The sequence below is a fragment of the Rattus norvegicus genome, chromosome 1 (genome assembly GCF_021556685.1).
Source record: "Rattus norvegicus strain SHRSP/BbbUtx chromosome 1, alternate assembly SHRSP_T2T, whole genome shotgun sequence".
In the NCBI taxonomy this organism is placed as follows: Eukaryota; Metazoa; Chordata; class Mammalia; order Rodentia; family Muridae; genus Rattus; species Rattus norvegicus.
The window spans coordinates 247,825,270-247,850,377 of record NC_141534.1 but is presented as its reverse complement, the minus strand read 5'-3'; the positions used below and the strand labels follow the sequence as shown (position 1 = coordinate 247,850,377).

At 43.3% G+C, this 25,108-nt stretch overlaps 1 protein-coding gene and 1 long non-coding RNA gene across 11 annotated transcripts in view; one reads left to right on the top strand and one right to left on the bottom strand.

The window, feature by feature from the left end:
- Window positions 1-25,108, top strand: part of Ide (insulin degrading enzyme) — a 99,095-nt gene that overhangs the window by 5,339 nt on the left and 68,648 nt on the right. Inside the window, exon 1 of one of the 8 annotated variants that reach the window (XM_087638410.1) lies at window positions 11,893-12,121. The exons of 5 other annotated variants lie outside the window; for them this stretch is intronic. In XM_087638410.1, the coding sequence (XP_087494536.1) occupies window positions 12,117-12,121 (5 nt within the window). In that variant the 5' untranslated portion in view covers window positions 11,893-12,116. Of the gene's footprint in view, window positions 1-11,892; window positions 12,122-14,209; window positions 14,282-19,435; window positions 19,486-25,108 lie in introns of those variants that run through there. 2 more of the 8 variants (XM_087638530.1, XM_087638494.1) reach the window with 2 other exon arrangements.
- LOC147997105 (uncharacterized) lies at window positions 5,002-14,344 on the bottom strand. 3 transcript variants are annotated; one of them, XR_015653262.1, is made up of 3 exons: window positions 11,793-11,912; window positions 7,902-8,503; window positions 5,002-5,382 (listed from the first exon to the last, which is right to left on the bottom strand). It is a non-coding gene; the product is annotated as an uncharacterized LOC147997105 (long non-coding RNA). The 3 variants fall into 3 exon arrangements; XR_015653261.1 differs by lacking the exon at window positions 5,002-5,382 and adding an exon at window positions 14,068-14,344 and having other exon boundaries at window positions 7,827-8,503; window positions 11,793-11,865; XR_015653260.1 differs by lacking the exon at window positions 5,002-5,382 and having other exon boundaries at window positions 7,827-8,503; window positions 11,793-11,911.

The window sequence follows — 25,108 nt, the reverse complement described above, 5'->3', positions numbered from 1 at the left end:
GTATGAGTTTTATCAGTGCGGCTTTCCTCTATGTCTCACGGTTTGTAGTTTAGAGTCCTAGATACGTACCCGGAGAATCCACCTGTCTCCTGTCGTCCAGCTCTGCCGCCAAGGCTAGAACGCTTTATCTCCGTAGTGGTAGGTTTCCTAGGAGTATTGGGCCCTGGAACCTTGACTATGGCCTTTACTTGGCTTGCCTTCTGTCTGGCCTTACTGCTTTTTGTTTGTTTGACCACTATTCGAGTTCCTTAATCGAGCATCTATATTGTTTTGATTGCCCGGTATGCCTAGCAGTGTAAGGATGGCAGAGATCATCGGTCTTAAATCATGTCCCTCAGGAGCTTTCAGTCATAAATAATGGAGAGTTGTATTCCTTTGCCTCTGATATTTTATTAAACATCTCTACTTTTGTCCTTTGTTCCTTTTAATTTATTTAGAAAAGTATTTGGTTTTGTTCCCCTTAAAATCATATCTGTTTACCTTTCTTTCAAAGTGGAACTCATAAAATTCTTTTTTTTTCTTTTTTTAAGATTTTTTTTATTTGTCGTATGTGAGTACTCTGTCACTGTCTTCAGACACACCAGCAGAGGGCACCAGATCCCATTACAGATGGGTATGAGCCACCATGTGGTTGCTGGGAATTGGACCCAGGACCTCTGGAAGAGCAGTTGGTGCTTTTAACTGCTGAGCCATCTCTCCAACCTGATAAAATCCTTTTTAAATGTTTACATATGTGTGGTTGTATTTCTGTTTAGAAGTCAGAGGGCAACTGTGTAGAGTTAATTTTCTCCTTTCACCCTTATGTAGGTCCAGAAATCAAACTCAGGTCCTCAGGCTATTGTATCAAGCACCTTCCCCATCTGAGCTAGCCAGCCAATCCCACAAAGCTACCCCCTTCTTTTGTTTTTGTTTGGTTTCAAGGCAGGGTTTTTCTATGTAGCATTGGCTGTTCTAGAATTGACACTGTAGACCAGACTGGCCTTGAACTCAGACATCTTCTTGCTCTACCTCTGTCTCTGGGATAAAAGGCATGCATTACCAATGCCTGGCTAAACTCTTCATTTTTTTTTAAAGATGATTTTTACCTTAATCTCAGTATTTGCTAGTTAGTTTGCTTGTCTATTTCTGAGACAGGGTCTCACTATGCAGCTTTAGCTGTTCTGGAACTCACTACTTAGACCAGGCTGGCCTTGAATTTATAGACATCCTCCTGCTCCTGGCTCCCAAATGCTGACACCATGCCTAGTATTTTTATTTTTAATTGTGTGTGTGTGTGTGTGTGTGTGTGTGTGTGTGTGTGTGTGTGTGTGTGTGTACACATGTGAGTGTAGTGTCTTTAGAGGCTAGAAAAGGATGTCGGGTTTCCTTGGAGCTGGAGTTACAGAGCTGTGTGGTGTGGTAGCATATGTCTGTACTTGAGAGGCAGAGGCAAGAAGATCAGGAGTTAGAGGGCTGTCTGAGATATAAGTGAGACCTGTGTCTAAATAAATAAACTAAAATAGAAGCTTTAACTCGTCTCCAAAGAACTGCTTCTCGCCTTCTTTGCCTTTTAAAAGTGTTTCTATTTTTTTTAAATTTTTTTTGTATGATACAAAGAGTGGGTTAACTTTTTTTTATTTGTTGAGTGATTATCTAATTCAATACCTCATTCTGACCAGCTCACTGAGCAGCTCAGGCCAATCTCAGATTCACGGTGGCCTTCCTCAGCCTCCCAAGTGCTAGGTTGTAGGTATAAACCATTGGCCCTGGTCTACATGAACTTTTACACTCACAGAACAAAAGAAAGGCACACATCAGTGCAATTAACAAGTACATCGAGCTATCAGGCAGGGTTACAGCAAATTGGAGACATCTTCATAGATAGAGGCTGTGACGCTATCTGAGCTTTTGGGTTAATGGAAGCGAGTGGTACTGATATATGCCAAAGGTTTACTGATAGTCATCACGTGTTAATCAGACAGACATACGTGTGGTGATGGATGGCTGCTAAGGGGACTACAAGGTAGTTTGGCTTTCTGTCTTCAACATTCCAAGTCCCCAGACTGCTCGTTCCAATAAGTCAGTGTGCAGTCTTCAGTGTAGACTTGTTTTTTAGGTCACACTCTGACTCCCTATAAACTGATCCTTGTTGTCAGATTAATCCCTTCCTGTGCCACTTTCCCTGAGCCACTGTGTTCTTTAGATACCATCAGCAGTTCTGCACTAACTCAGAATAAAATCCCCCCGGCTATGTGGCACAAGGGCTGGCATTGAAGTTGAGATCCTCCTGCCTCAGACACCAGAGTGCTAGAATTACAGTGCTAGAATTTATTATTATGGCCAACTCTGGTCCAAACTACTTTTTTTTCTTTTTCTTCCTCTTCTCTTTTCCCCTTCCTTCTTTTCCTCCTCCTCCCCCCTCCTCCTCTTCCTCCTCTTCCTCCTCTTCTTCCTCTTCTTCTTCCTCATCCTCTTCCTCCCCCTCTTTTTCCTCCCCCTCCTCCTCCTCCTCTTCCTCTTCCTCCTCTTCCTCTTCCTCCTCCTCCTCCTCCTCCTCATCCTCCTCCTCCTCCTCCTCTTTTTGGAGTTAGTGTTTTGCCAGGTAGCACAGGTTGACTTCAGATTGGCAGGTGTCCTCCTTTCTCCCAGGATTATAGGTTTCAAACACATGTCTATTGCAAGTTCAGACACTGCTGTGGGTTTTTTGTTGTTTGTTTGAGACAGGGTCTCATGTATTCCAAGCTGTCCTGAAACTCTCTGTGTAGTTGAGGCTGATTTCGAACTTCTGATCTTCCATCTACTAAGATTACAGGTTTATTCCACAAGCAGGAGCCATCATGCTTGGTTTATGTAGTGTTGGGGATTGATTCCAGGACTTTACACATAGGCCAGCGTGTTACCAATTGAGCTACATCTCCATTCTCTAGTTATACCTAAACCAGTTGTTTATTGTATATAACCTGTTCGTCATTTAATATATGATGTATGTGATGTGTGTGGGAGGAAGTACATAATACATGTATGTCAGGGTGTCAGAGGACAGCTTTGTGGAGCGACATGCATCTTTTTAAGTTAACTAAATGAACAGTTCAGTTCCCCAGTCACCTGGGCAGCATATCATGACATCTGGCTACATGGATTCTGTGTAGGACATTACTGATGCTCATCTGTCCTTAATTCAGACATTCTATGAGCTAAGCCTGTTGCTACTAAGATCAGTCTTCTGAATTTCAGATTTAGGTAATAAACTTCCCACTCAACATTTTCTGTGTGTGTGTGTGTGTGTGTGTGTGTGTGTGTGTGTGTGTAATTTTATTTTTATATGTATAGGTGTTTTACCTGCATGTATGTCTGCCCACTATGTACATGTGTGCATGACTGGGACCCACATGTCCAGAAAAGGGTTACAAATCTCGGGACTGGAATTACAAATAATTGTTAGCTGCCATGTGGGTACTGGGAATTGAATCCAGGTCTTCTGGAAGAGTAGCTAGTACTCTTTAACTGCTGAGCCATCTCTCTAGCCCCCCATATGTATTTTAAACTTAATGTGTCCAAAAACTACCTTTTTTTTTTTTTTCCCCGGAGCTGGGGACCGAACCCAGGGCCTTGCGCTTCCTAGGCAAGCGCTCTACCACTGAGCTAAATCCCCAACCCCTATCTTGATAACTTTTGTCACTGTAACAATTGAACAAGTGCTTTGTATATGCTAGGCAACTGCCCTATACCACCAGCCCTATCCTCTCCCCCTGCATCTCATCTGTTTTCTCTCCTTCACCCCATCTGTCTTCTCCCGTATACCCCATCTCTGTCTTCTCCCCTACACCCCATTTCTTTTCTTTTCTTTTTTTTTTTTCCGGAACTGGGGACCGAACCACTCTACCACTGAGCTAAATCCCCAACCCCTCTTTTTTTTAAATATTTATTTAATGTATATTACCGATGGTTGTGAGCCACCATGTGGTTGCTGGGAATTGAACTCAGGAACTCTGGAAGGGCAGTCAGTGCTCTTAGCCGCTGAGCCATCTCTCCAGCCCTATATCCCAGTTCTGTCTCCCAATCCTAACCTCTTCCCACAAAGTCTGTTCTTTCACTGCTTTGCTCTAACATGCGCATATGCCACAGTGAATATGTGGAGGTCAGAGAACAGCTTGAGGCCTGTCTTTGCCTTTTACTGTGTTTGAGGCAGGGTCTTGTTTGTTGTCTGCCACTGTGTACTCCAGGCTAGCTCATGCTCTTCCTGGGATTCTCCTGATTCTGTCTTCCATCTTCCTGGTAGAATTTGAACTCAGGAGGTCCTCATGTTTGCATGGCAAGCACTTTATCCACACAGCTGTTGCCCCAGCCCTGATCTTGTATTTTTTTTTAATAATTTTTTTTGGTTGTTTTCTTATACTACTGGAGGTTGATTCCAGGACCTTTAAAGCCAGGTATGTTCTCTATTGTTGTGCCATCCCTTTTCTTCTCCATTTGTTTAAGCTAATAACTCACTCATCCTTGACTTCTTTCTTAAATCCTTCATCCACTCAGCGTGCTCATCCTAATTCTGATCACTTCCTTCTGCTGCCCTCGCCTACTTTATTTTGCGTCACTCAGACTAATAGAATAGCCTCTTCACTGGTCTCATTGTGTCTGAACCTGTCTCTCTACACAAGTCTTGTCACCCACTATAGCATCATCTTTTGAAATCTAAGTTACTTCATCTCTTAATTACAAAAATTCTTCAGTTGAGACATAGTCTCTACAATGCCCAAGAAGACCCTATGGAGTCTGTCCTGCCCCCATCCTCTCTGATCTGTTTACAAAATCATCTTTCCTGGTCATAGTCACTTGCCTGACTCTTTTGCTTATTCACATTGTGGTGCTCTGCTGATAGCACTCTTCTACCTGTGAGACAAGGGATGGTTTTACTGAGAACATAGGATTTGAACCATAAAGTTTGGTGAATGGGGTATAGTTGGTAGACTTAGAGGTAGACAACGTGGGATTAGCAAAGACTAAAAGAAGCAGGAAAACTCGTAATATCATTAATAGGCAGTAAGATTTTTATCCCCTAGGAAGTAGAAAGCTCCATATACTTTTCAGTGATGACATGACATACGAATGTTATGTTTTAGATGATTAATCTCACTGGTTTTTAGAAACTCAATTTGAAATTTAAGTAGACATCAAAGTAATGCAAATAGAGGCTAGGGACATATCTTAGTGGTGGACTGGCCTGTCACGTATGAGGTCATGATTTGAGTCCTGCTACTGGGCAGGACAGGCTCAGGGATAGATAAACACGGATGGAGCTAGCTGGACGCAGGGGTGCACACCTGTAGTCCCAGCTGCTTTGATAGATGGGGCATGAGTCCAGGAGTCGTAGGCTGCATAGACATTGAGACACAAACACACGTAAGTCTAAAAGACAAGGATAAAGAGACCCATTAGATGATGTGTGAGAGAAGATCCTGCGGCCTATAATGACTGGTTAGGCATGGAAGGGTGGAGCCCAAGGTCTTAGAATTAATGACTTTAAGATAAGTGCGGTGTGAGGCTAGACTAGGAGGGGCTCAGAGTAGAGAAGACACAGAGATTGAGCTGCAGGCTGGGAAGAAGGCCATCTAGGTGAGATGTTGGTCCTGTCTGGCAAGTAGCTGTTTTTCTTAAGGCATGCCAACAAGAGAACAGGTTGGTCAGGTACTGCAGTGGGGCACAGTGGCACAGCCTTGTAGGCAACTGGCTTTTGCCTTCAGAAAGATGGATGGCACGGGGCTTCTCAGGATACTGGACAGGACTAGACAGTCCTTAATCACCTAGGAAGGGAAATAAAATGGAGGTCCAGTTCATACATAGGTAGTAGGGGAAGGAGTCGACTAAAAGGTCAAAGTTAGGTTAGTGAGTACTAAGAACTGCTGAAGTTTCTTTAATTCCCACTGCTTGAAGGTCAGACATGGGTGTAGAAGACCCTAAACTAAGAACGACCTCTGACGTGGGTGAAGTAGGCCCAACTGTAAGATCCTAGCTGTTCTTGGTACTGTTAATCTTGAAGGTTTAGTGGTTAATATTTATTGAGTGCCGTTTGTACATTATACACTTGCACATGTTGTTTAGTGGCCCCTAGAGTTCTGCAGGAGAGTAGTGCTGTTAGTCCTCCTTTTCTCTGTAAAGAGGTTGGTGCTCAAAGGATTGGATTAGATTGATACATAGTAGGTGGCTCGGCCAGTTAAGAATTCAGCTGGGCTCATGTAGGTGCCTCAGGGCTTAGCTGTCATTACGTCACTTCCCTGAAGGTAGCTTGGCATCTTTGGTGGAGATGGGAAGTCAGATGGTGAGGTTGTTTTGGAAAGGACATACATAGTGGTCTGAGTCGGAAGCAGTCGATAGGTGGGGAGACTGGCTAGAACCATTGAAATATGACTGGCCTTTGGCAAGAATGTCGAAGGTGGTTTCTCACAGTGGGTGTAGAGGTGAGAGTATGGATGTCCAGTGTGGTTGTACAGAAAATATTTATGGAGAGATGTAGAGGGTACATCCTTGAGGAGTGCTGCTGTTTAGGAATAAAGAGGAAATGGATGTGGAGAGCTTGGGAGTTCAGAGGACAGATGTACGCTTAGGTGTTTTAAAACCTACTTCGCTCTTAAACCCTTCACCCTTCTTTCTAGCCCTCCAACCAAAGGTAGGAGAGAAAGATGGGTAACAGGACAAGGTCGATGAGGACCTGCTAGAAGTAGTTCTTTAGGGACAAGACCAGTCTTCGTTGTCAGGATATCAGCAGTCCAGCCCAAAACACCAAACACGGATCAGTAGCAGCAGTTCGATACAGAAGAAGCTGTGAGGCTCCATCATATCAGCACTAGTGTGTGGAAGCGACAAGAAGCAGCAGGATTACCAGGAGAAGTGGGGTCAGCCAAGTGATGCAAGAGTGGCGTTCACTTATACTCTTTCAAAACCTCACTCACGTCCTCTCAAGTGTCTGTGTCAGCAAAACATTCTCTCATCAGACCACATCCAGAAAAGTATCACACGACACAACTGAGTTTGCAAAGAAACCAAAAATGTCCATTTCAGGCGGAAGATGATAGAGGTTGGATGGTAGATGTGCTCGGTCACACGGGCTTGATGAGAAACGGGATATTGAGGAAAGATAAAAGACCATTTTGTTGGTCATCAGCAAACAGTAAAGGATAGAAGGCAGGTTTCCTGGGATCTGACACAGTCATTCTGAAGAACAAAAAATGAGATACTGTGTGGAAAAATCAGATATTGGGAATGAGCAGGCTTGAGCAAAAACAAGAAGGGTAAGGGAGTCTGTAGGTGTTAAAGGAAGAAGTTAGTGGAGAAGAAAAGCCTGAGAAAAAGAATGGGAAACCTTGGGGGAGTAGATGCGAGGGAAGAAGTAAGGACCTCAGTATTTCACACTGACATAATTGAGAAAGGGTGATGGGCTTGGTGACACTCACCGGGAGGCAGAGAAGGAGGGTCAGGAGTTTGAGGGTAGGCTGGCCTGGCCTACATGAGACTATGTCCCGAAACAAACTAGAGGGAGAGGTAGTGAGTGAGGCCTTTCTAGCAATTTCTGCATTCTGCCATTTTTCTCTATGCTGTTGTATATTCCAGCTTCCAAGGTGTTAGGTATTTTTAAGGAGTACTACCAGGGTCCAGTAGTGAGCACTGGGCCTGATCTGCTCAGCTTATAGGATACCTGGTTTTAGGACATTTCTTTTTGGGGCAGGAGCTCAGAAGGAGCAAGGGTCACGTTTGGGCTATCCCCAGTACCTAGCCCAGGGCTTGGCATGTGTGGGCATCCATTTAGTATCTAAATCTGTCTGTCTATGGTCCTGGGTTGTTTCAATTCCAGGTGCTTTGAATCACAAGATTTTTATTTTGTTTATTTTTAATGAGTCAGAGTCTTCCTGTGTAGTTCTGCTTATACTTACTGTGTAGCCTCGGCCAACTTTCAAGCCTGAAGTCTTCCTGACTCAGCCACCCCAATGCTGGGATGTATCCTTCCAGGAGTGCTCACTCACCAGGCTCTTGGTCATTGGAAGAGTTGAGACGGAGCTATCGTGCTGGCCCCTCAGTCACATAGTTGTCTCATCGATCAGCTGCTTTTCTGCTACCTCTAGGGTTTATCTGGTTCCAGAACCACGGCCTGACTTGTTTGTGGCAAAACTTCAGGATGTTGGAAAGTTGCTTAGTGGGATGCCAAGATATTTTTGTCTCTGAAGTAACTGAGCACACAGTTGGGTCAGAGGGATTGAGGTTTTGACCTTGGCTCTTGATCTGATCATTGACTTCTTCAAGTTCTCCTATGCAGAGGCAGGTGGCTTTTCTTAGGGATCAGTGGAAGACTCCCATGGTGTTCTGAGTAAGTGTATTCCACAGAGGAAGGAGGATGAAAGGCAACAGGTGACATTTACAAGGCTGTGTAATTTGTATAGGACTGTAAACTTTGGGCTTGGTCAACAGCCGGGTTCTAGGATATGATGCTCCGGGCCACACAAGGCTTTGGGGGGAAAGCTGGACCTGTAAATTCATGCTGTTGAGTAGAAGAAAGGAAGAATCAGAGATGGACTGTGAGAAAGACCAAGGCTTTTAAGGACTACTGTTTTCACTGTGGCAGGGGTGAGCCCAGGGTCAAGTGCTATGCCACTGAGCTGTGGCCCAGCCAAGAAATAAGTTTTCCCAATGGTGACATATGTTTCAAAATTGCTAAGAAAGTAAAATTCAAATGCTTTTGCCACAAAATGATAAAAATATGAGGTAATGATATGTTAATTCATTGAATCATTCCATAGTGTATGCATATGTGAAAATATCACATTGTAGCTATATATATTTGAGATATATATATATCAAAAAGCAAAAGAGAGGGAAGGAAGAAAAAGAAAGTTAACACTGGTGTGCTGCTGCCACTCAAACCTCAGGTCTTCCTCTGATTTTCCAGTTGCCACCGTTGGATCTTTTCTTAGAAACCTTAAATGAAGATGTTCAGCTCAGAGTTTGTGTTGTCTTTTGTTATGGATCCTTTTAGTCTTAGACAATAAAGTCCCCACAGTCTTAGTTTACCTTTTAAAACCTTGACTCGAGCTCACACACCTCGTAGAATGTTCCCAGTTTGGGTTTACATATTTCTCCTGGTGATTTCATGTAGTTTTTCCAGCTTCTGAGAGTCTGCCCCAGGCCTGATGCCAGTGTTCTCACTGTGTGCTAGCAAAGGTATCTGGCGTTTACTGGTCTCCTTACTGACTTTGATCAATTTCACAGTTCATCCTTGCCTTCTTTCTTATATAATTATTTTTTCCTTTTGTTATCTTTTGGGAAACTACTTTAAAACTACTTAATACATTGTTTTTTTTAATAAACTATTAATTTGTTTTATTTATTGTTTTATCTTTGAGACACAGTCTCAATATGTAGCTGGGACTGGCCCTGTGTGAGGGGTGTGTGTGTGTGTGTGTGTGTGTGAGTGATGTGTCCTGCCTGACCTCCTGTGTGGATGCCAAAGGTGATGTTGTTTAATTGCTCACCAACTTACTTTTAATGTGGAGCTGGCTGGCCAGCGAGCTTCAGGGATCCGCCTGTAATCACCCCTTACCCTATACCCCAGCAGTAGATGAGCACTACCATCCCTGGCTTTGATGTGGGTGCTGTTTGGACTCATGCCCTTGTGCTTACACAGTAGGCACTTTATCTACTACACCTTCATGAATCAAGCCCCTGCTCTTGATTTATGATCATGTGTGTGTGCACATGTTCATGTGTGTGTGTGTTTATAGTGTGCAGGCTGGAGGTCAACATGTCTTCCTCTATGGCTCTTTATCTTACTGTTTGAAATGGGGTCTCTCACTGACTTGAAGAGCACACACTACCCCCAAGATTAGCTGGGCAGCTCCAGGAATTCTCCTCTGCCTCTCCAGTGTAGGTACTACCATGTCCAGTTTTTGTCAGGTGGACGCTTGGGATCTGAGCCTAGGCTCTCGTGCTTGCATGACAAACATTTTATCAACTGAGATGTCTCCAGATCCCCATAGAGGTTTCTGCCTGGGCAGTTTTGTTTTCTGAGACGGGCTTATGTAGCCCTGGCTAGAGCCAGACTGGCTGTGTACTGAATGACCTTATTAGTCCAACACTCAAATTGTTCCAAATATGGGCATTGGCAGTCTGAATGCTAGCTTCTGTCCTTTGAATGTCTAATCATTCTGTTAGCACTTTATCGTCTTTTGGTCCCTAAGGAGTTCCAGGTTTATTAGTACTTATTCTAGTCATTGGTGTCAACCATTTCTTCAAGGAGCCATGGCTGTTTTTAGTGGAGAAACCAAAATTAGAAAGAAATTCTTGGTGCTACAGACACACTTTGCTGTTCAGGGAGGAAAGAATCAGAGCCTCGGGCCCTTGTGGTGGGCAGAACACAGATCAGTGTCTACAAATAAAAAAAAAAAAAATAAGGAACTTGAGCTATAATATCTGTGTCCCGTGGTAGGACAAGGACAACACCATCTTCCTTGGCAGCCCAGTAGGAGAGACAAGTCCTGAGTCAAGTGCAGAGGTGTAACCAGGGAGGGCCTGCAAGAACACTGCAGATGTGTGCCAAGTTCAAAGGTTATGAGTAAACGGGCCAATCACTCACCAGTGGTGTGGAGTGACAAGAGCCTGAGGAGCAGCTCCACAGGATGTGGCAGGAGTGGCCTTGGTCTCTCCTATTGAGGGTGCTGTCCTTGCCCCCCCCAGGGGTACAGATATTATAAGGCTCAAGTTCCTTATTTTAAACACCCTTACAGTTGAAAATAGAGCTCAGGACAGTCCTAACTCTGCGTGTTATCTATGTAATCCAGGGAGCAGAGTGAAGAAGAAAGGGATGGGAAGCTGAAAACATTTGTATCTTGCTTCTTTTCTCTGTTAATTAGCTTTGCTGTGAGATGGACAGTCAAAGGCGGGGAGGGGCAAGAACAAGTTTGGTTTGGAGCCTATAAATTCAGTGAACAGAGAATAGTGCCTTCCAGTCCAGTAAGCTTGACTTGGCAAAGAATATACGCAAAGAAGCAGAGGTGGCTTGCTCTCCTGTTACCTATAAGTAACCATCCTTCTAGAACTGTGTAGTCTGTAGGTATGTTAAAATAGTGAAGCGGTTAAGAGCATGGCTCTGTGTGTAAAGATTTGGATTTGGTTCCTAATCCCCCATTTAATGCCTGTGTGACTGTAGCCGAATAACTTCTCCGAGGACTCATTTCCCAGGATCTGTCTGTTGGTTCACTGCAAGGCCCTAACTGAGTGGCATCCCGTAGGGTCAGTCGGTACATGCTCCCACGGGGTCTGTGCTCCTTTTTAAGGTCCACCCTTACTCATGTCCTAGACTGTGCATTCCAAGACAAGTTTCTATAGATCTTCCCTTTCCTTCATGGTCAGCTTTCTTCCTTCTCATTTAAGCCTTTTCTGTTTAGATGTAGGTAGGTAGGTAGATTGGAGTTTATGATAGTTTCTTCATTTTGATGAGACTGTCTCCTGGTCTTAAACTTATGGAATTGGTTGTGATGGTTCTCATTCCTTATTTTTGAGGACAAAAAAGCAGAGCTGGGAAGGATACTCTTTCACCCTCGGTCTGGTTGACATTTTGAGCCAGGTTAATCCCTTACTGTGGGAGCTGTCATGTGCACCACAGGGTGCCTAGCAGCCCCCCTGGCCTCAGCACTCGTCATTTGTGACAGTCAAAAATATCTCCAAACATTGGCAGATGTCCCCTGGGAGGAGGTGAAGTTGTCAACTGACGAGGACTACTGATTATAAAGTATTGCCCCACCCACAGCAGTTACACAGGAATGGCTAGTTACCTGCTTTCCTGATAGTCTGCCTGATGTTTTCGACCTCTGGAGATGACAGTATGCAGTTGGAATTTGCACGAGCCTGCAGGCAGAATGCCAGTGATAACACAGTGGTTACTGAGGCAGTCTGTTGTCATCTCACCCTTAAGGGACCACGGCAACAAAGATGGTTCTAATAGTAAGGCTGCCACTTGTACATGCCTTCTGTGTGCCAGGCCTAATGGCGTTTACTTAAATGTATTTTACTGGAGAAGACCTATAAAACTGCCCACGTCTGATGCAGGGTGTCCCTGCTGATTTAATAACCCAAGTGAGCATTTTACTTGATTCTTGATGAGGTGAGAAAAGTCCAATTCCAAGAGTCTGTAGTATCCCACCCAGATCTGAGGAACTAAGCGATCATTTGTTAATGATGAAATATAACTACTAAAACAGGCTAAAGGTGATCAGTGGATTTTTCTTTTCTTTTTTTTTAAGATTGTTTTTTAAACCATTGTTTTACAACAAGGGTGTATGTGTTATACAAAAGAGCCTTCAAGATATATCCTCTGTACAGAAATATGGGTATTTATGATTTGCTTTCCTTGGAGGCCTGTCCTGAGAGAATTAGTTACAGGTCAATAACTGGTCTGGATTTATCTTTAGAAACCGTGATGAATCAGTCTTTTACCTGCCTTTGCTGTTTTGGGTTCACAGAAGATCTGTAAGAAAGATAATCCATGTATACACATTAAGTGTGAACTTGAAGAAATAGAACTTTATATGATATTCTTTTGAAAGTAAAGTATTTGTGTAATTTTTTTCTTTGTTTTTGAACAGGGTTTCTCTGTGCAGCCCTGGCTGTCTTGGAACTCACTTATGTAGATCAGGGTGGCCTTGAACTCAGACATCTACCTGCCTCTGCCTCCCGAGTACTAGGCTTTAAAGGCATGTGCCACCACTGCCTCCCTGAATATTCATAATTCAAATCCTGATTGTCTGATACAAAGGTTGGAAAATATTAACTTTATGTGTATGAGTATTTTGCCTGCTGTGTGTGTGTATGTGCACTGCAAGAGTGTCTGTGCCTACAGAAGCAGGAGAGGGTGTCAGGTACCGTGGAACTGGAATTATAGACAGTTATAAGTTACCGTGTGGGTTCTGAGAACTGAACCTTGGTCCCCTGGAACAGCAGCAAGCACTCTTTAACAGCTGAGCCATCCCTCTAGCCTCTACTGGTTGAAAGATTTGAGAAAATTTATTAAAAATGTTATCATTTGAGAGGCTGGAAATATGGCTTCGTCAGTAAAGGGATTGCTCTGTGGCAGGTGTGGGGACCTTGCACCCGAGTAACTGGGTAGCCCCTGTCTCTTAGGCCAGCACTGACAAGACTGTGGAGGTAGTGATCCCTGGAGCTCACCGGTCAGCCATCCAGCCGGATTGATGATCACCAGGTTCAAAGGACCGTCTCATTCAGTGATGATGATGGTGGTTTGGCTTTTACTTTTGCTGCATTTAGTGCTTGCCACTTAATTGTTTTTTAGAGAATATCAAGGCCTTTTGTTTGTTTGCTTTTTGTGGTACTAGTAATTAAACCTAGGGCTTTGCACATACCAAACAAATACAACTGAGCTATATCCTACCCACCTTATTTTTAAATCTTTACTTAGAGTTTAAGTAATTACTAAAAGCTAGCTTTTGAAATGTGAATGACAGTGAGTTCAGATATTTAGTTTTGCTTCTTTTCCTTCGGTGTCTGTGCTGTGTCTTATACAGGCCTTTTTGCCTTTTAAAAATTGTTACTTGCTGTTTGACTAGGGTCTCATTATTTAGACCGGCTGTCCTGGAACTGTGGCTGTTCTGTGTAGATCAGGCTGGCTTCAGGCTCAAGGAAATCCACCTGCCTCTGCCTCCGGAGCGAGTAAAAAGTTATGCACCACTATGCCTAGCTCCTCGCGCTCATCAAGATCCTCCTGTGTCAGCCTTTACTGCTGAGGTTCCAGGCCTGTGCCACCAGACCAAGCTCAGTTGTGTTTCCTTTCTTTTGTGTTCCATAGCATCAACAGAAGTAGTTGTCACAGGACCCACAGAAAGGGTTAGAGTCATTGTCACAGTCATTAGGCTATTATGTCTTAGCCTTCTTGGATTAGAATATTGGTAAGGTTTTCAGAATAACCTTTGATGACTGGTATTTATACTAATAATTGATTTTTAAATTTTACTGTGTTTATGATGTTTTCAAAAGGACTTTTGATTGAAATGTAATATGTGTGTAGCATGATGTTGTTCTGTAAACTGAACATACCTGTGTAACCAGCACGTGAGCAGGAAGACTTCCTTGTGTTCCTTTTAATTGCTGTGCCTTCCCAAGGCAGTGGCCTTCCCGCTGAGCAAATAGCTTGGTGTGTTTTTGTCCCCGATACACATGCAGTTGTACAGCACTCATTCCTGAATCCAGCCTCTTCCCTCGACTTCACATCATGAGGCCAACCTCACTGCTGTGTTTTGGTTTGTCCTTGGTATGTGTTATTCATTTGTGTGATTGAACCTCAGTATTTCTCTTTTTAGTCACTAGGCATTATATATAGTGTTCCTATAATAATATACTCTAATAAGATTCTATGTCCATCTTAACAGTGAATTGTTAGGTCACAGTGTCAACATTATTATTTAGTGACAGTGTTTGGTTGTTTTTCCTTCCCCTCTCCTCCCCTCCCCTCTCCTCTCTTCCCTTCTTCTTCAGCCAGTGTCTCACTCTAGGCCACGCCTGTCTTGAACTTGGTGGCAATCCTCCTGTCCCCGTACTCTGGAGGGCTGAATTATAGGAGTGAACCTCCATGCTTTTTGCAACCGTATTTTGAGATGACTGTATGGGTTTGTGCTCCTGTAGCAGTGTATGAGTTCTGGTGCCCTATGTGTCTTCTCTGATATTTGCTGTCATTTTCTTCGATCCATCCTGGTAGCTAGTTATGCAGTGGAACTTTAGAGAGTCTGTGGGAAGAACTAGCTTGGAGCTCCTTGCAGCATTAACCTGCCACATCCACCTCATTTCGTCACCGTATATTACCCCTTTAGTAGTAGAGCTCCCCTGTGTGGGACAAGCAGAATCTGCACTAGAATTGGCAGACACTTCTGGAGAAGTGTGGAGATGGACTCAGTCCAGAGGCTGTGTCTCTGGAATTCCAATTTTGGTCTTTAGTGCTTCCACAGCTCTTCAACATATGTAGAAGTGCGATTTTGTGATTTATCGTGACCTTTTCTAGTTGAAGCTATGTCAGTTTGTCATGATCCACTATATTCTCTGCGGATGGAAGTTATCATTAGATTCTTGGTATTTTCCTATTAGCACAGTCCTGTTATTTGCTAATTTTTTTCTTCTTTACTATACTTTTTTGTTTGTTTGTTTGTTTGTTTTGTTTCTTGCTTTACTTTGACTGTTTAGAATTACCAGAACAGGGTTGAATAGAACTGGTATCGTGCTGTGGGGCTGAGGACACTGCAATATTTCTGTTTCACATGAGATCGTTGCTCTTGTTTTTGTAAATGTTCTTTTTCAGATGAAAGAAATGCTTTTTAAAACTTTCATTTTGTGTGTGTGTGTGTGTGTGTGTGTGTGTGTGTGTGTGAGTGTGTGTGTGTCTGGGTTTGTGCTCGGGTGTACAGTGCACTTGGAGGCCAGAAGGAGGCATGGGATCCCTTGGAACTGGAGTTCCAGGTGGTCAGGAGCCATCCAGCATTAGTGTTGGGACCTGAAGACAGGTCCTCTGCAAGGGCAGTGTGTGCCCTCTTAACCGCTGAGCCAGCTGTCCAGCCCCTGCTGACCTGCTGTTAAAAACCACAATTGGTTTCATATAGTTAAATACTTATTTATTTGCCAAAGGTTATGATTATTTTTTTTCCTGTTTGCATGGTTTCATGCATGCTTTTAAAAAACAAGTCACATATAAACCTATTATGTCTACTACAGTAATTATTTTCATACAAGAGCTAATGGTTCTTTGCAGTCTCTCTGCTACACATTTCCTATTTTTAAGAAATTATTCTTTATGTATAGCAATACAACTTACATATTAAACAACTATAATAGAATGGTTTTAAATAGCTTTAAACAGAAGAAAAAGGAAAGTTTTCAGGTTTAAAAAAAGAACTCCCAAAAGCGAATTTAAAAATAATAATTCTTTTTCCTAAGTGGGACACTGTCATCAGTGTACTCAGTGACTAGTCACACTAAGTTCCTACTGCATTAATGGTCAACTTTCACAGCCACTGCCTCAGAGAAATAACTCAGGTTGGATTCTTTTGGAATGTAAAAAATGGTTCTTCCTGCTTTAGTACACAGAAGCTGAATTCATAGATCCACCATGGAAATAAAAGAAAACTATGTCAGAGTTGAAACTAGGAGAGAGAAAGATTTATATATTGGTGCAGCCCGTGTGTCTGTTGCATTTTTCTTTTATGAGATAGGGTCTCATGTATCCCAGGTTTGCCTGGGACTCACTGTATAGCAGAAGATGATCTGGTCCTCCCATGGCCACCTCCTGGGTGTTTTTAGTTGCAGGCCAGGTTATTTGGTGCTGGGTTTGAACCTAGGGCTTTATCCAGGCAGGCATTCTACCAACTGGGCCACATCCCCAGCCCACATTCTCCTTTCTGATGGGGCAGGGTTGTGAGAACATTTCAGGGACTTTTGTGGCCAACTTGGCACACCCTTGCATTGCTTGCCTTTGTTTTACCTGGAGAAGGAGGGAATACTGCAAACCTCCCGTAGAGCAGCTGTTTGCATTCACCAGATTTTATTATTTGTACCTGAAAAGGGGACTGAGGGTGGAAACTGAGAGCTGAGGAAAGCCATGTCTGTTTGCTTAGGTACACCTTCAGCCTCTCCCCTTCCCACGCTTCCTCTTTCTCTGTAATTCCTGCTTTGCCACAAGTCAGCTCCCTGACTGACTGCAGTTGGGCAACTCACTTAATCACCAGGTTTTATTTCTTGGAGTTGAGGAAGGTGACCTTCCCAGTAGCCATGAACCACTGCATGAGGAGATGGAAAGATTAAGCGAGCTCTGTACATAATAAGGACATTAATAAGATGGGAGTGATGGTCGGGATCAGGTTTGTACAGTGCTGTCCACCTCATATTTTGTAGTAACCTGAAGCTGTGCAGAAGGTCCTTATGAAGACACTTGCCCAGCCTGTAACTACATCTGTTGAAAACTCCAGGGTTAGAGTAACTGCAAGAGGCATGAGGAGAAGTTTAGTTCATTTGCCTAAACCTTTTTTCTTTAAAGACATAACTCATCCATGTATTTTATGTATGTGAGGTTTTGTCTTCATGCACACCAGAAGAGGGAATCAGATCCCACTACATATGGTTCTGAGCCACCATGTAATTTCTGAGAATTGAACTCAGGACCTCAGAATAGTCAAGTGCTCTTAACCGCTGAGCCACCTCTTCAGCCCCCTCCTTGCTTAAGCTTTATAAAGTTCCTGAAACGTGAATTAAATGTCTCACACTGGGAACTAACAGCTATTTACAATGAAGAACTGATCTTCAAAGTACTTTTGCTAGAGGGTTCATCTAAATCACAGCCACTCTTAATTCATTGAAGTTTCAGGTGTTGATCATTAACTCTCCCCAGAGGGCCAGAGCATAGAGCGAGAACAGCTAAGCTTCCACCTGGAACACGGCAAAGTTTCCGATTGTGGTAAGAGTGACTTAGCCCACGGGATCTTGGTCTAGCCCTGCTTTTATGGGCTGGCGTCTTACAGAGGAGAACCTGCCCCTTAGACTGAAGAGTCGTGGCAGATGGTCCCCTCACACATGTGGCTATTTTTTTTTTTTTTGAGGTCCAGGAACTGAGGTGGTCTTAATGCAGTTAGTATGTTGAGGCGTCTTAGGCCTCCCCATGCTTCCTGTGGGGAGCAGGGTGTTGTGTGCTGTGTTTCTGATTCTGAGTGCTTAGCCCTGTACCCTCCCCCACATGCAGGAGTGTTGTAAGATACGGTTTTCATTTATGATTTTTCCAGTGGATGGGTGCATTCCACAGAGGGAGGTTTTGGTTTATAGAGGTAACTATTAGCATGACCACTTACCTGTTCAAGTTTACAGGTCATTATTTCTAAACTGGTTTTAACTCAAATCTTGTGGAGTGCAACTGGGATGGGAAGAGAGCAAGAAGTAAAGCAAACTTTCACAATCTATTATTAAACAGACTGGGACACTTAATGATGCACAAGAAAGACTATAAAGGTCATCCGAATAAAAGATTATTTACATAGTAACATTTTAGAAGCAGGAAAATCACATTCAGTTTAAGAGATAGGAGAAACTTAATATGCCATAAATCTGTCTGTTTCCAGCATTATAAATCTCAAGTGTCCTTCTGTGGAACACACCCATCCACTCCCCAAACCACATATTCTTGGGCCAGCAAAATGACTCGGCAGGTAAAGGGACTTACCACCAATCCCAAAGGCCTGAACTGACTCTCTCAAGTTGTCTGTCTTCTCACTTACACACACACACACACACACACACACACACAGAGAGAGAGAGAGAGAGAGAGAGAGAGAGAGAGAGAGAGAGAGAGAGAGAGAGAGAAGTGTTTTGGAAAACATGAAATCCAGGCCTTCACATGTTTTACTTCATAATTGCGTTGTGTTTTGGGTGTGCTGGGAATGGAACCGAGCCTGGCACATGAATACGGAGCTCCGTCTCCAGCCGGTGACTCTCAGGTGGGGGTTCCAGGTGCACTGCAGTGTGATGAACACCGAGATTCTGGGGGTTCTGGCTGTGGTCACCTGCTTTTTTCTAGTAAGAGATCTGGCTTCCTTCTTCCTTTTTCTTTCCATTCTGAGTGTCTGCTTCTCTCTCTTCTCCTAAACTGGGCTAGGTACTGCTCTTTCCTTACTTCATTGTAAGGACGACTTTGTCATCAACTTAAAAGTGATGTCTGATTTTCCTGTCTGCCTGGTCTGTGTCCTGCAGAGCAAAGGCTCTGGTGTCCATATCTTTGTAGTGGGTGGATGTACAGCCATTTGGTGCCAGACGGGGTCTGGGCCTTCGTGAAATGTTGGTTGGATATGGGGGTGGGTGGGCTGAGGCCCAACTCAGCAGGGTTGTAAGTGGCAAGTTTTTATGAAATGATGTTGGGTACCGATTTGCCAACCCTGAGCTTTCAGCTTCTAGGGTAAGGTAGAAGACCAGCTTACTTGGAGATCTTGTTACAGTGTAGAATGTGGTGAGTAGGTCTGTGGTGAATCCTGATATTTACATCTAGACAGTCTCCCAGCAGAAGCCAGCACAGCCTGCTCTCAAAAGGACTGTGTAATGTGGTTGGCTCTTTTGTGATATAGTTGTTTTAAATTCTGAAGAAAAGCACAAAACTATGTAATTTCTAAACATGCCTCAGTTTTTTTGGGTGATGACAGGAAGTTTCCAACATATTAATATTCCTGAAGTTGACAGAAATTTTATTGCTCCTACAATTTTGACTTTGACAAGTTAAAAATACCAAATCAATGTCTGGGGAAGCATGTGAGTTAGCACTTGCTCCTCATGTAAACACTGGGATGCGCCCTTGTTGAAGACTGGGCTTATGTTAATGAGGAAGCTGAGACAGAGAGACATGTGACCTCCCAAGTATAAATATAAGTACACAGACAGGCAGTCTGTTGATGAGTCCATCAGGAGGCATTCTCAGTTGTCTCCCCAGTTCTCTAGCAGGTAAGAGACCTCTGTGGAGAGGGTTGATAGTAAGCTGTGGAATGAGTCTTTTTGAGCATGCTGATTTGGTTTCTTCCTTTCTCTCTCTCTCTCTCTCTCTCTCTCTCTCTCTCTCTCTCTTTTTCTTTTTTATTTCATCAGAAAGCCACTGTATTTGATATGCAGCATTGCTAGTTGGGGCATTTTTAGCTACTCTTGATTCTGTGTGCAAATGTCTAAAAGAAGTTGCATTGGTTTTAATGTGTAACTGGAGAGTAAGTTTGTCCCTTTTTTTTCTCAGCTGCACAAGGGCTACAACTCAGGTACAACTTCAGTGTCCAAGGGCTTACATGTCTGTGATGGAGTCCAGTCTCTTAAAAGTCCTGTTTGCTGGGCCTGAAACTGTCAGTCTCCTGGAATTCTGTGTCCCTGCTTCCTGCTTTCTGTTTTACCGTGTGGAGGTTGAACTAGGATCTTGCTACGTTACCCAGGCTGCCCTCTGACTCGTTCATCCTGCTTTGGCCTCCTGGTTATTAGGATTACAAGTGCCTGGCACAATCTAAACATTTATTTTTCTACAAAATTTAAATGTGGACAGGGAAACTGAAAACCTGCAAGGAGTGCCATATATGTTGCTCATGGTTGGATTGAGTCTTTCTATAATGAGGTGGTGTCTGATTTAATTTTTTGAGGCAGGACGCCATGCAGGTTGGCCTTGGATTCCAAACAGAGCTCCTTATGTATTGAGAATGGTCTGTGTCCACAGCCTGAAAGCTGGGCTTACAGGCTTAAATGCTTCCCTCACCTCTTCTAGTGTTTTTTTTAAGCCCCCAGAGAACGAAGCAGTGTGTAGTATTAAAGAGAGCTAGATCTAGTCTTTCTACTGGACCTTAGAGGGAAGTCTGGACACCATATTTCAGATCACTGGTAATCCTTACATCTCCTAAAGAGAACACCGTGGGCAAGTTAAGAGCAGAAGCTGCATGTAAATGATGGTAGTGGCAGTAACAAACCCTTCAGGTTTAGCTTCCACCTAAATAGAGGCATCATTAGCAGCCTGCCCTCTGCTGTGGTGAAACCTTGCTGGGAGGGTGAGGCACACTGTGTGGTGCACTGCTTATTTGTTTTGTTTTGCAACAGTGTCTTACTATGTAGCCCAGGCTAGCCCAGAACTCTGTATGTAGACCAGACTAGTCTCAAAGTCACAGAGATCTGCATGCCTGTTTCCCAAGTGCTAGGATTAAAGGAATGCACGGCCATGCCTGTTTCCCTTCCATTCTTCCATCTCTATTTCTTCCACCCACCCACCCCCTTTTTCTTTGGGGGACAGTTATTTGGTAGCTAGCATATGATATCTAGTTAGAGTAGTCTCTCCCCTATTATATATCTTTTCTCCTTTTTTTGATATACAGTCTTTCTGCCACTAGATTGGAACTCAGTTCCCTCCACCCCGACCCCGTGCTGGGTACCGAATCCTGGCACTTAGGGTGGAGGACACCTAACCTATGCTTAGCTGTGCTGGTAACAGTTGAAATCTTTAGGCTTTTTGAGATGAGTGGGGAGTGGGGAGGGGTCTGAGAGGCATAGAGGAGGGGTTCTTAGGGCATAGTGTATGTGCAGTGAGGGGTGGGGAAGGTCTTGGTATCTAACCACTGCAGATCTTTTGAACCTTGGCCTCAGTTTTGAAATTGTAGGTGTATACTACTACTCCTGCCTGGAAAGTAACATTTCTAAACCGTGATTCTTTATTGAACTCAAAGTTTTTGAAACAATGTACTAAAGGCATTTGCTACTTTTAAGCAAAATTGTCTTTTGAGAATTAAGTTATCTGGACTTGTTACCTGAAACATCCATGTGCCCTCATTTGGGTCTTAAACTCGCCATCTTTGTTATTCTGAGCTGTGTTTTGTGTTCAGATATTTTATCTTTCTTATGAATTCTTGCATTATGGCTACTGACATAGGAAATAGTCGTTAGTAATGGTATTTCGTTGGGGCATAGTGGAACGTATTGGTGCTGCTTGGAATCCCAGCACTTGGGAGCACCAAGGATCAGGAATTTAGTGTCATCATTAGCTACATATTCTAGTAAGAGGCCAACCTGGGTTATAGGAAACCATGTTAAAGCACACAGTACAACGCCATTCCCCAAACAGGTGTCTCACTTCCAAATTATCTCCCCCCCCACCCTCCGTGTGTGTGTGCATGTGTGTGTGCGTGCGTGTGTATGTGTGCGCGTGTGTTGGAACTAGAGGTTGATGTAGTGTGTATTCTTTTTTTTTGGGGGGGGTGTATTTTTTTTTATTAACTTGAGTGCTTCTTATTTACATTTCGAGTGTTATTCCCTTTCCCGGTCTCCGGGCAAACATCCCCCTAATCCCTCCCCCTCCCCTTCTTTATGGGTGTTCCCTTCCCCATCCTCCCCCCATTGCCGCCCTCCCCCCAATCACGTTCACTTGGGGTTCAGTCTTAGCAGGACCCAGGGCTTCCCCTTCCACTGGTGCTCTTACTAGAATATTCATTGCTACCTATGGGGTCAGAGTCCAGGGTCAGTCCATGTATAGTCTTTAGGTAGTGGCTTAGTCCCTGGAAGCTCTGGTTGCTTGGCATTGTTGTTCATAAGGGGTCTCGAGCTCCTTCAAGCTCTTTGAGTTCTTTCTCTGATTCCTTCAGCGGGGTCCCGTTCTCAGTTCAGTGGTTTGCTGCTGGCATTCGCCTCTGTATTTGCTGTATTCTGGCTGTGTCTCTCGAGAGACATCTACATCCGGCTCCTGTCTGCCTGCACTTCTTTGCTTCATCCATCTTGTCTAATTGGATGGCTGTATATGCATGGGCCACATGTGGGGCAGGCTCTGAATGGGTGTTCCTTCTGTGTCTGTTTTAATCTTTGCCTCTCTATTCCCTGCCAAGGGTATTCTTGTTCCCCTTTTAAAGAAGGAGTGAAGCATTCACATTTTGATCATCCCTCTTGAGTTTCATTTGTTCTAGGCATCTAGGGTAATTCAAGCATTTGGGCTAATAGCCACTTATCAATGAGTGCATACCATGTGTGTTTTTCTGTGATTGGGTTACCTCACTCAGAATGATATTTTCCAGTTCCAACCATTTGCCTACGAATTTCATAAAGTCATTGTTTTTGATAGCTGAGTAATATTCCATTGTGTAGATGTACCACATTTTCTGTATCCATTCCTCTGTTGAAGGGCATCTGGGTTCTTTCCAGCTTCTGGCTATTATAAATAAGGCTTCGATGAACATAGTGGAGCACGTGTCTTTTTTATATGTTGGGGCATCTTTTGGGTATATGCCCAAGAGAGGTATAGCTGGATCCTCAGGCAGTTCAGGGTCCAATTTTCTGAGGAACCTCCAGACTGATTTCCAGAATGGTTGTACCAGTCTGCAATCCCACCAACAATGGAGGAGTGTTCCTCTTTCTCCGCATCCTCACCAGCATCTGCTGTCACCTGAGTTTTTGATCTTAGCCATTCTCACTGGTGTGAGGTGAAATCTCAGGGTTGTTTTGATTTGCATTTCCCTTATGACTAAAGATGTTGAACATGTCTTTAGGTGTTTCTCAGCCATTCGGCATTCCTCAGCTGTGAATTCTTTGTTTAGCTCTGAACCCCATTTTTTTTCCGGAGCTGGGGACCGAACCCAGGGCCTTGCGCTTGCTAGGCAAGTGCTCTACCACTGAGCTAAATCCCCAACCCCCTGAACCCCATTTTTTTTGGTTCTTTTTTTCGGAGCTGGGGACCGAACCGAGGGCCTTGTGCTTCCTAGGCAAGCACTCTACCACTGAGCTAAATCCCCAACCCCTGAACCCCATTTTTTAATAGGGTTATTTGTCTCCCTGCGGTCTAACTTCTTGAGTTCTTTGTATATTTTGGATATAAGGCCTCTATCTGTTGTAGGATTGGTAAAGATCTTTTCCCAATCTGTTGGTTGCCGTTTTGTCCTAACCACAGTGTCCTTTGCCTTTGCAGTTTTATGAGATCCCATTTGTCGATTCTTGATCTTAGGGCATAAGCCATTGGTGTTTTGTTCAGGAAATTTTTTCCAGTGCCCATGTGTTCCAGATGCTTCCCTAGTTTTTCTTCTATTAGTTTGAGTGTATGTGGTTTTATGTGGAGGTCCTTTATCCACTTGGACTTAAGCTTTGTACAGGGTGATAAGCATGGATCGATCTGCATTCTTCTACATGCTGACCTCCAGTTGAACCAGCACCATTTGCTGAAAATGCTATCTTTTTTCCATTTGATGGTTTTGGCTCCTTTGTCAAAAATCAAGTGCCCATAGGTGTGTGGGTTCACTTCTGGGTCTTCAATTCTGTTCCATTGGTCTATCTGTCTGTCTCTGTACCAATACCATGCACTTTTTATCACTATTGCTCTGTAATACTGCTTGAGTTCAGGGATAGTGATTCCCCCTGAAGTCCTTTTATTGTTGAGGATAGTTTTAGCTATCCTGGGTTTTTTGTTATTCCAGATGAATTTGCAAATTGTTCTGTCTAACTCTTTGAAGAATTGGATTGGTATTTTGATGGGGATTGCATTGATTCTGTAGATCACTTTTGGTAGAATGGCCATTTTTACTATATTAATCCTGCCAATCCATGAGCATGGGAGATCTTTCCATCTTCTGAGGACTTCTTCAATTTCTTTCTTCAGAGTCTTGAAGTTCTTATTGTACAGATCTTTTACTTGCTTGGTTAAAGTCACACCGAGGTACTTTATATTATTTGGATCTATAATGAAGGGTGTCGTTTCCCTAATTTCTTTCTCGGCTTGTTTCTCTTTTGTGTAGAGGAAGGCTACTGATTTATTTGAGTTAATTTTATACCCAGGCACTTTGCTGAAGTTGTTTATCAGCTTTAGTAGTTCTCTGGTGGAACTTTTGGGATCACTTAAATATACTATCATATCATCTGCAAATAGTGATATTTTGACTTCTTCTTTTCCGATCTGTATCCCCTTGACCTCCTTTTGTTGTCTGATTGCTCTGGCTAGAACTTCAAGAACTATATTGAATAAGTAGGGAGAGAGTGGGCAGCCTTGTCTAGTCCTTGATTTTAGTGGGATTGCTTCAAGTTTCTCTCCATTTAGTTTAATGTTAGCAACTGGTGTGCTGTATGGCTTTTACTATGTTTAGGTATGGGCCTTGAATTCCTATTCTTTCCAGGACTTTTATCATGAAGGGGTGTTGAATTTTGTCAAATGCTTTCTCAGCATCTAATGAAATGATCATGTGGTTTTGTTCTTTCAGTTTGTTTATATAATGGATCACGTTGATGGTTTTCCGTATATTAAACCATCCCTGCACGCCTGGGATGAAGCCTACTTGATCATGGTGGATGATTGTTTTGATGTGCTCTTGGATTCGGTTTGCCAGAATTTTATTGAGTATTTTTGCGTCGATATTCATAAGGGAAATTGGTCTGAAGTTCTCTTTCTTTGTTGGGTCTTTGTGTGGTTTAGGTATAAGAGTAATTGTGGCCTCATAGAAGGAATTCGGTAGTGCTCCATCTGTTTCAATTTTGTGGAATAGTTTGGATAATATTGGTATGAGGTCTTCTATGAATGTTTGATAGAATTCTGCACTAAACCCGTCTGGACCTGGGCTCTTTTTGGTTGGGAGACCTTTAATGA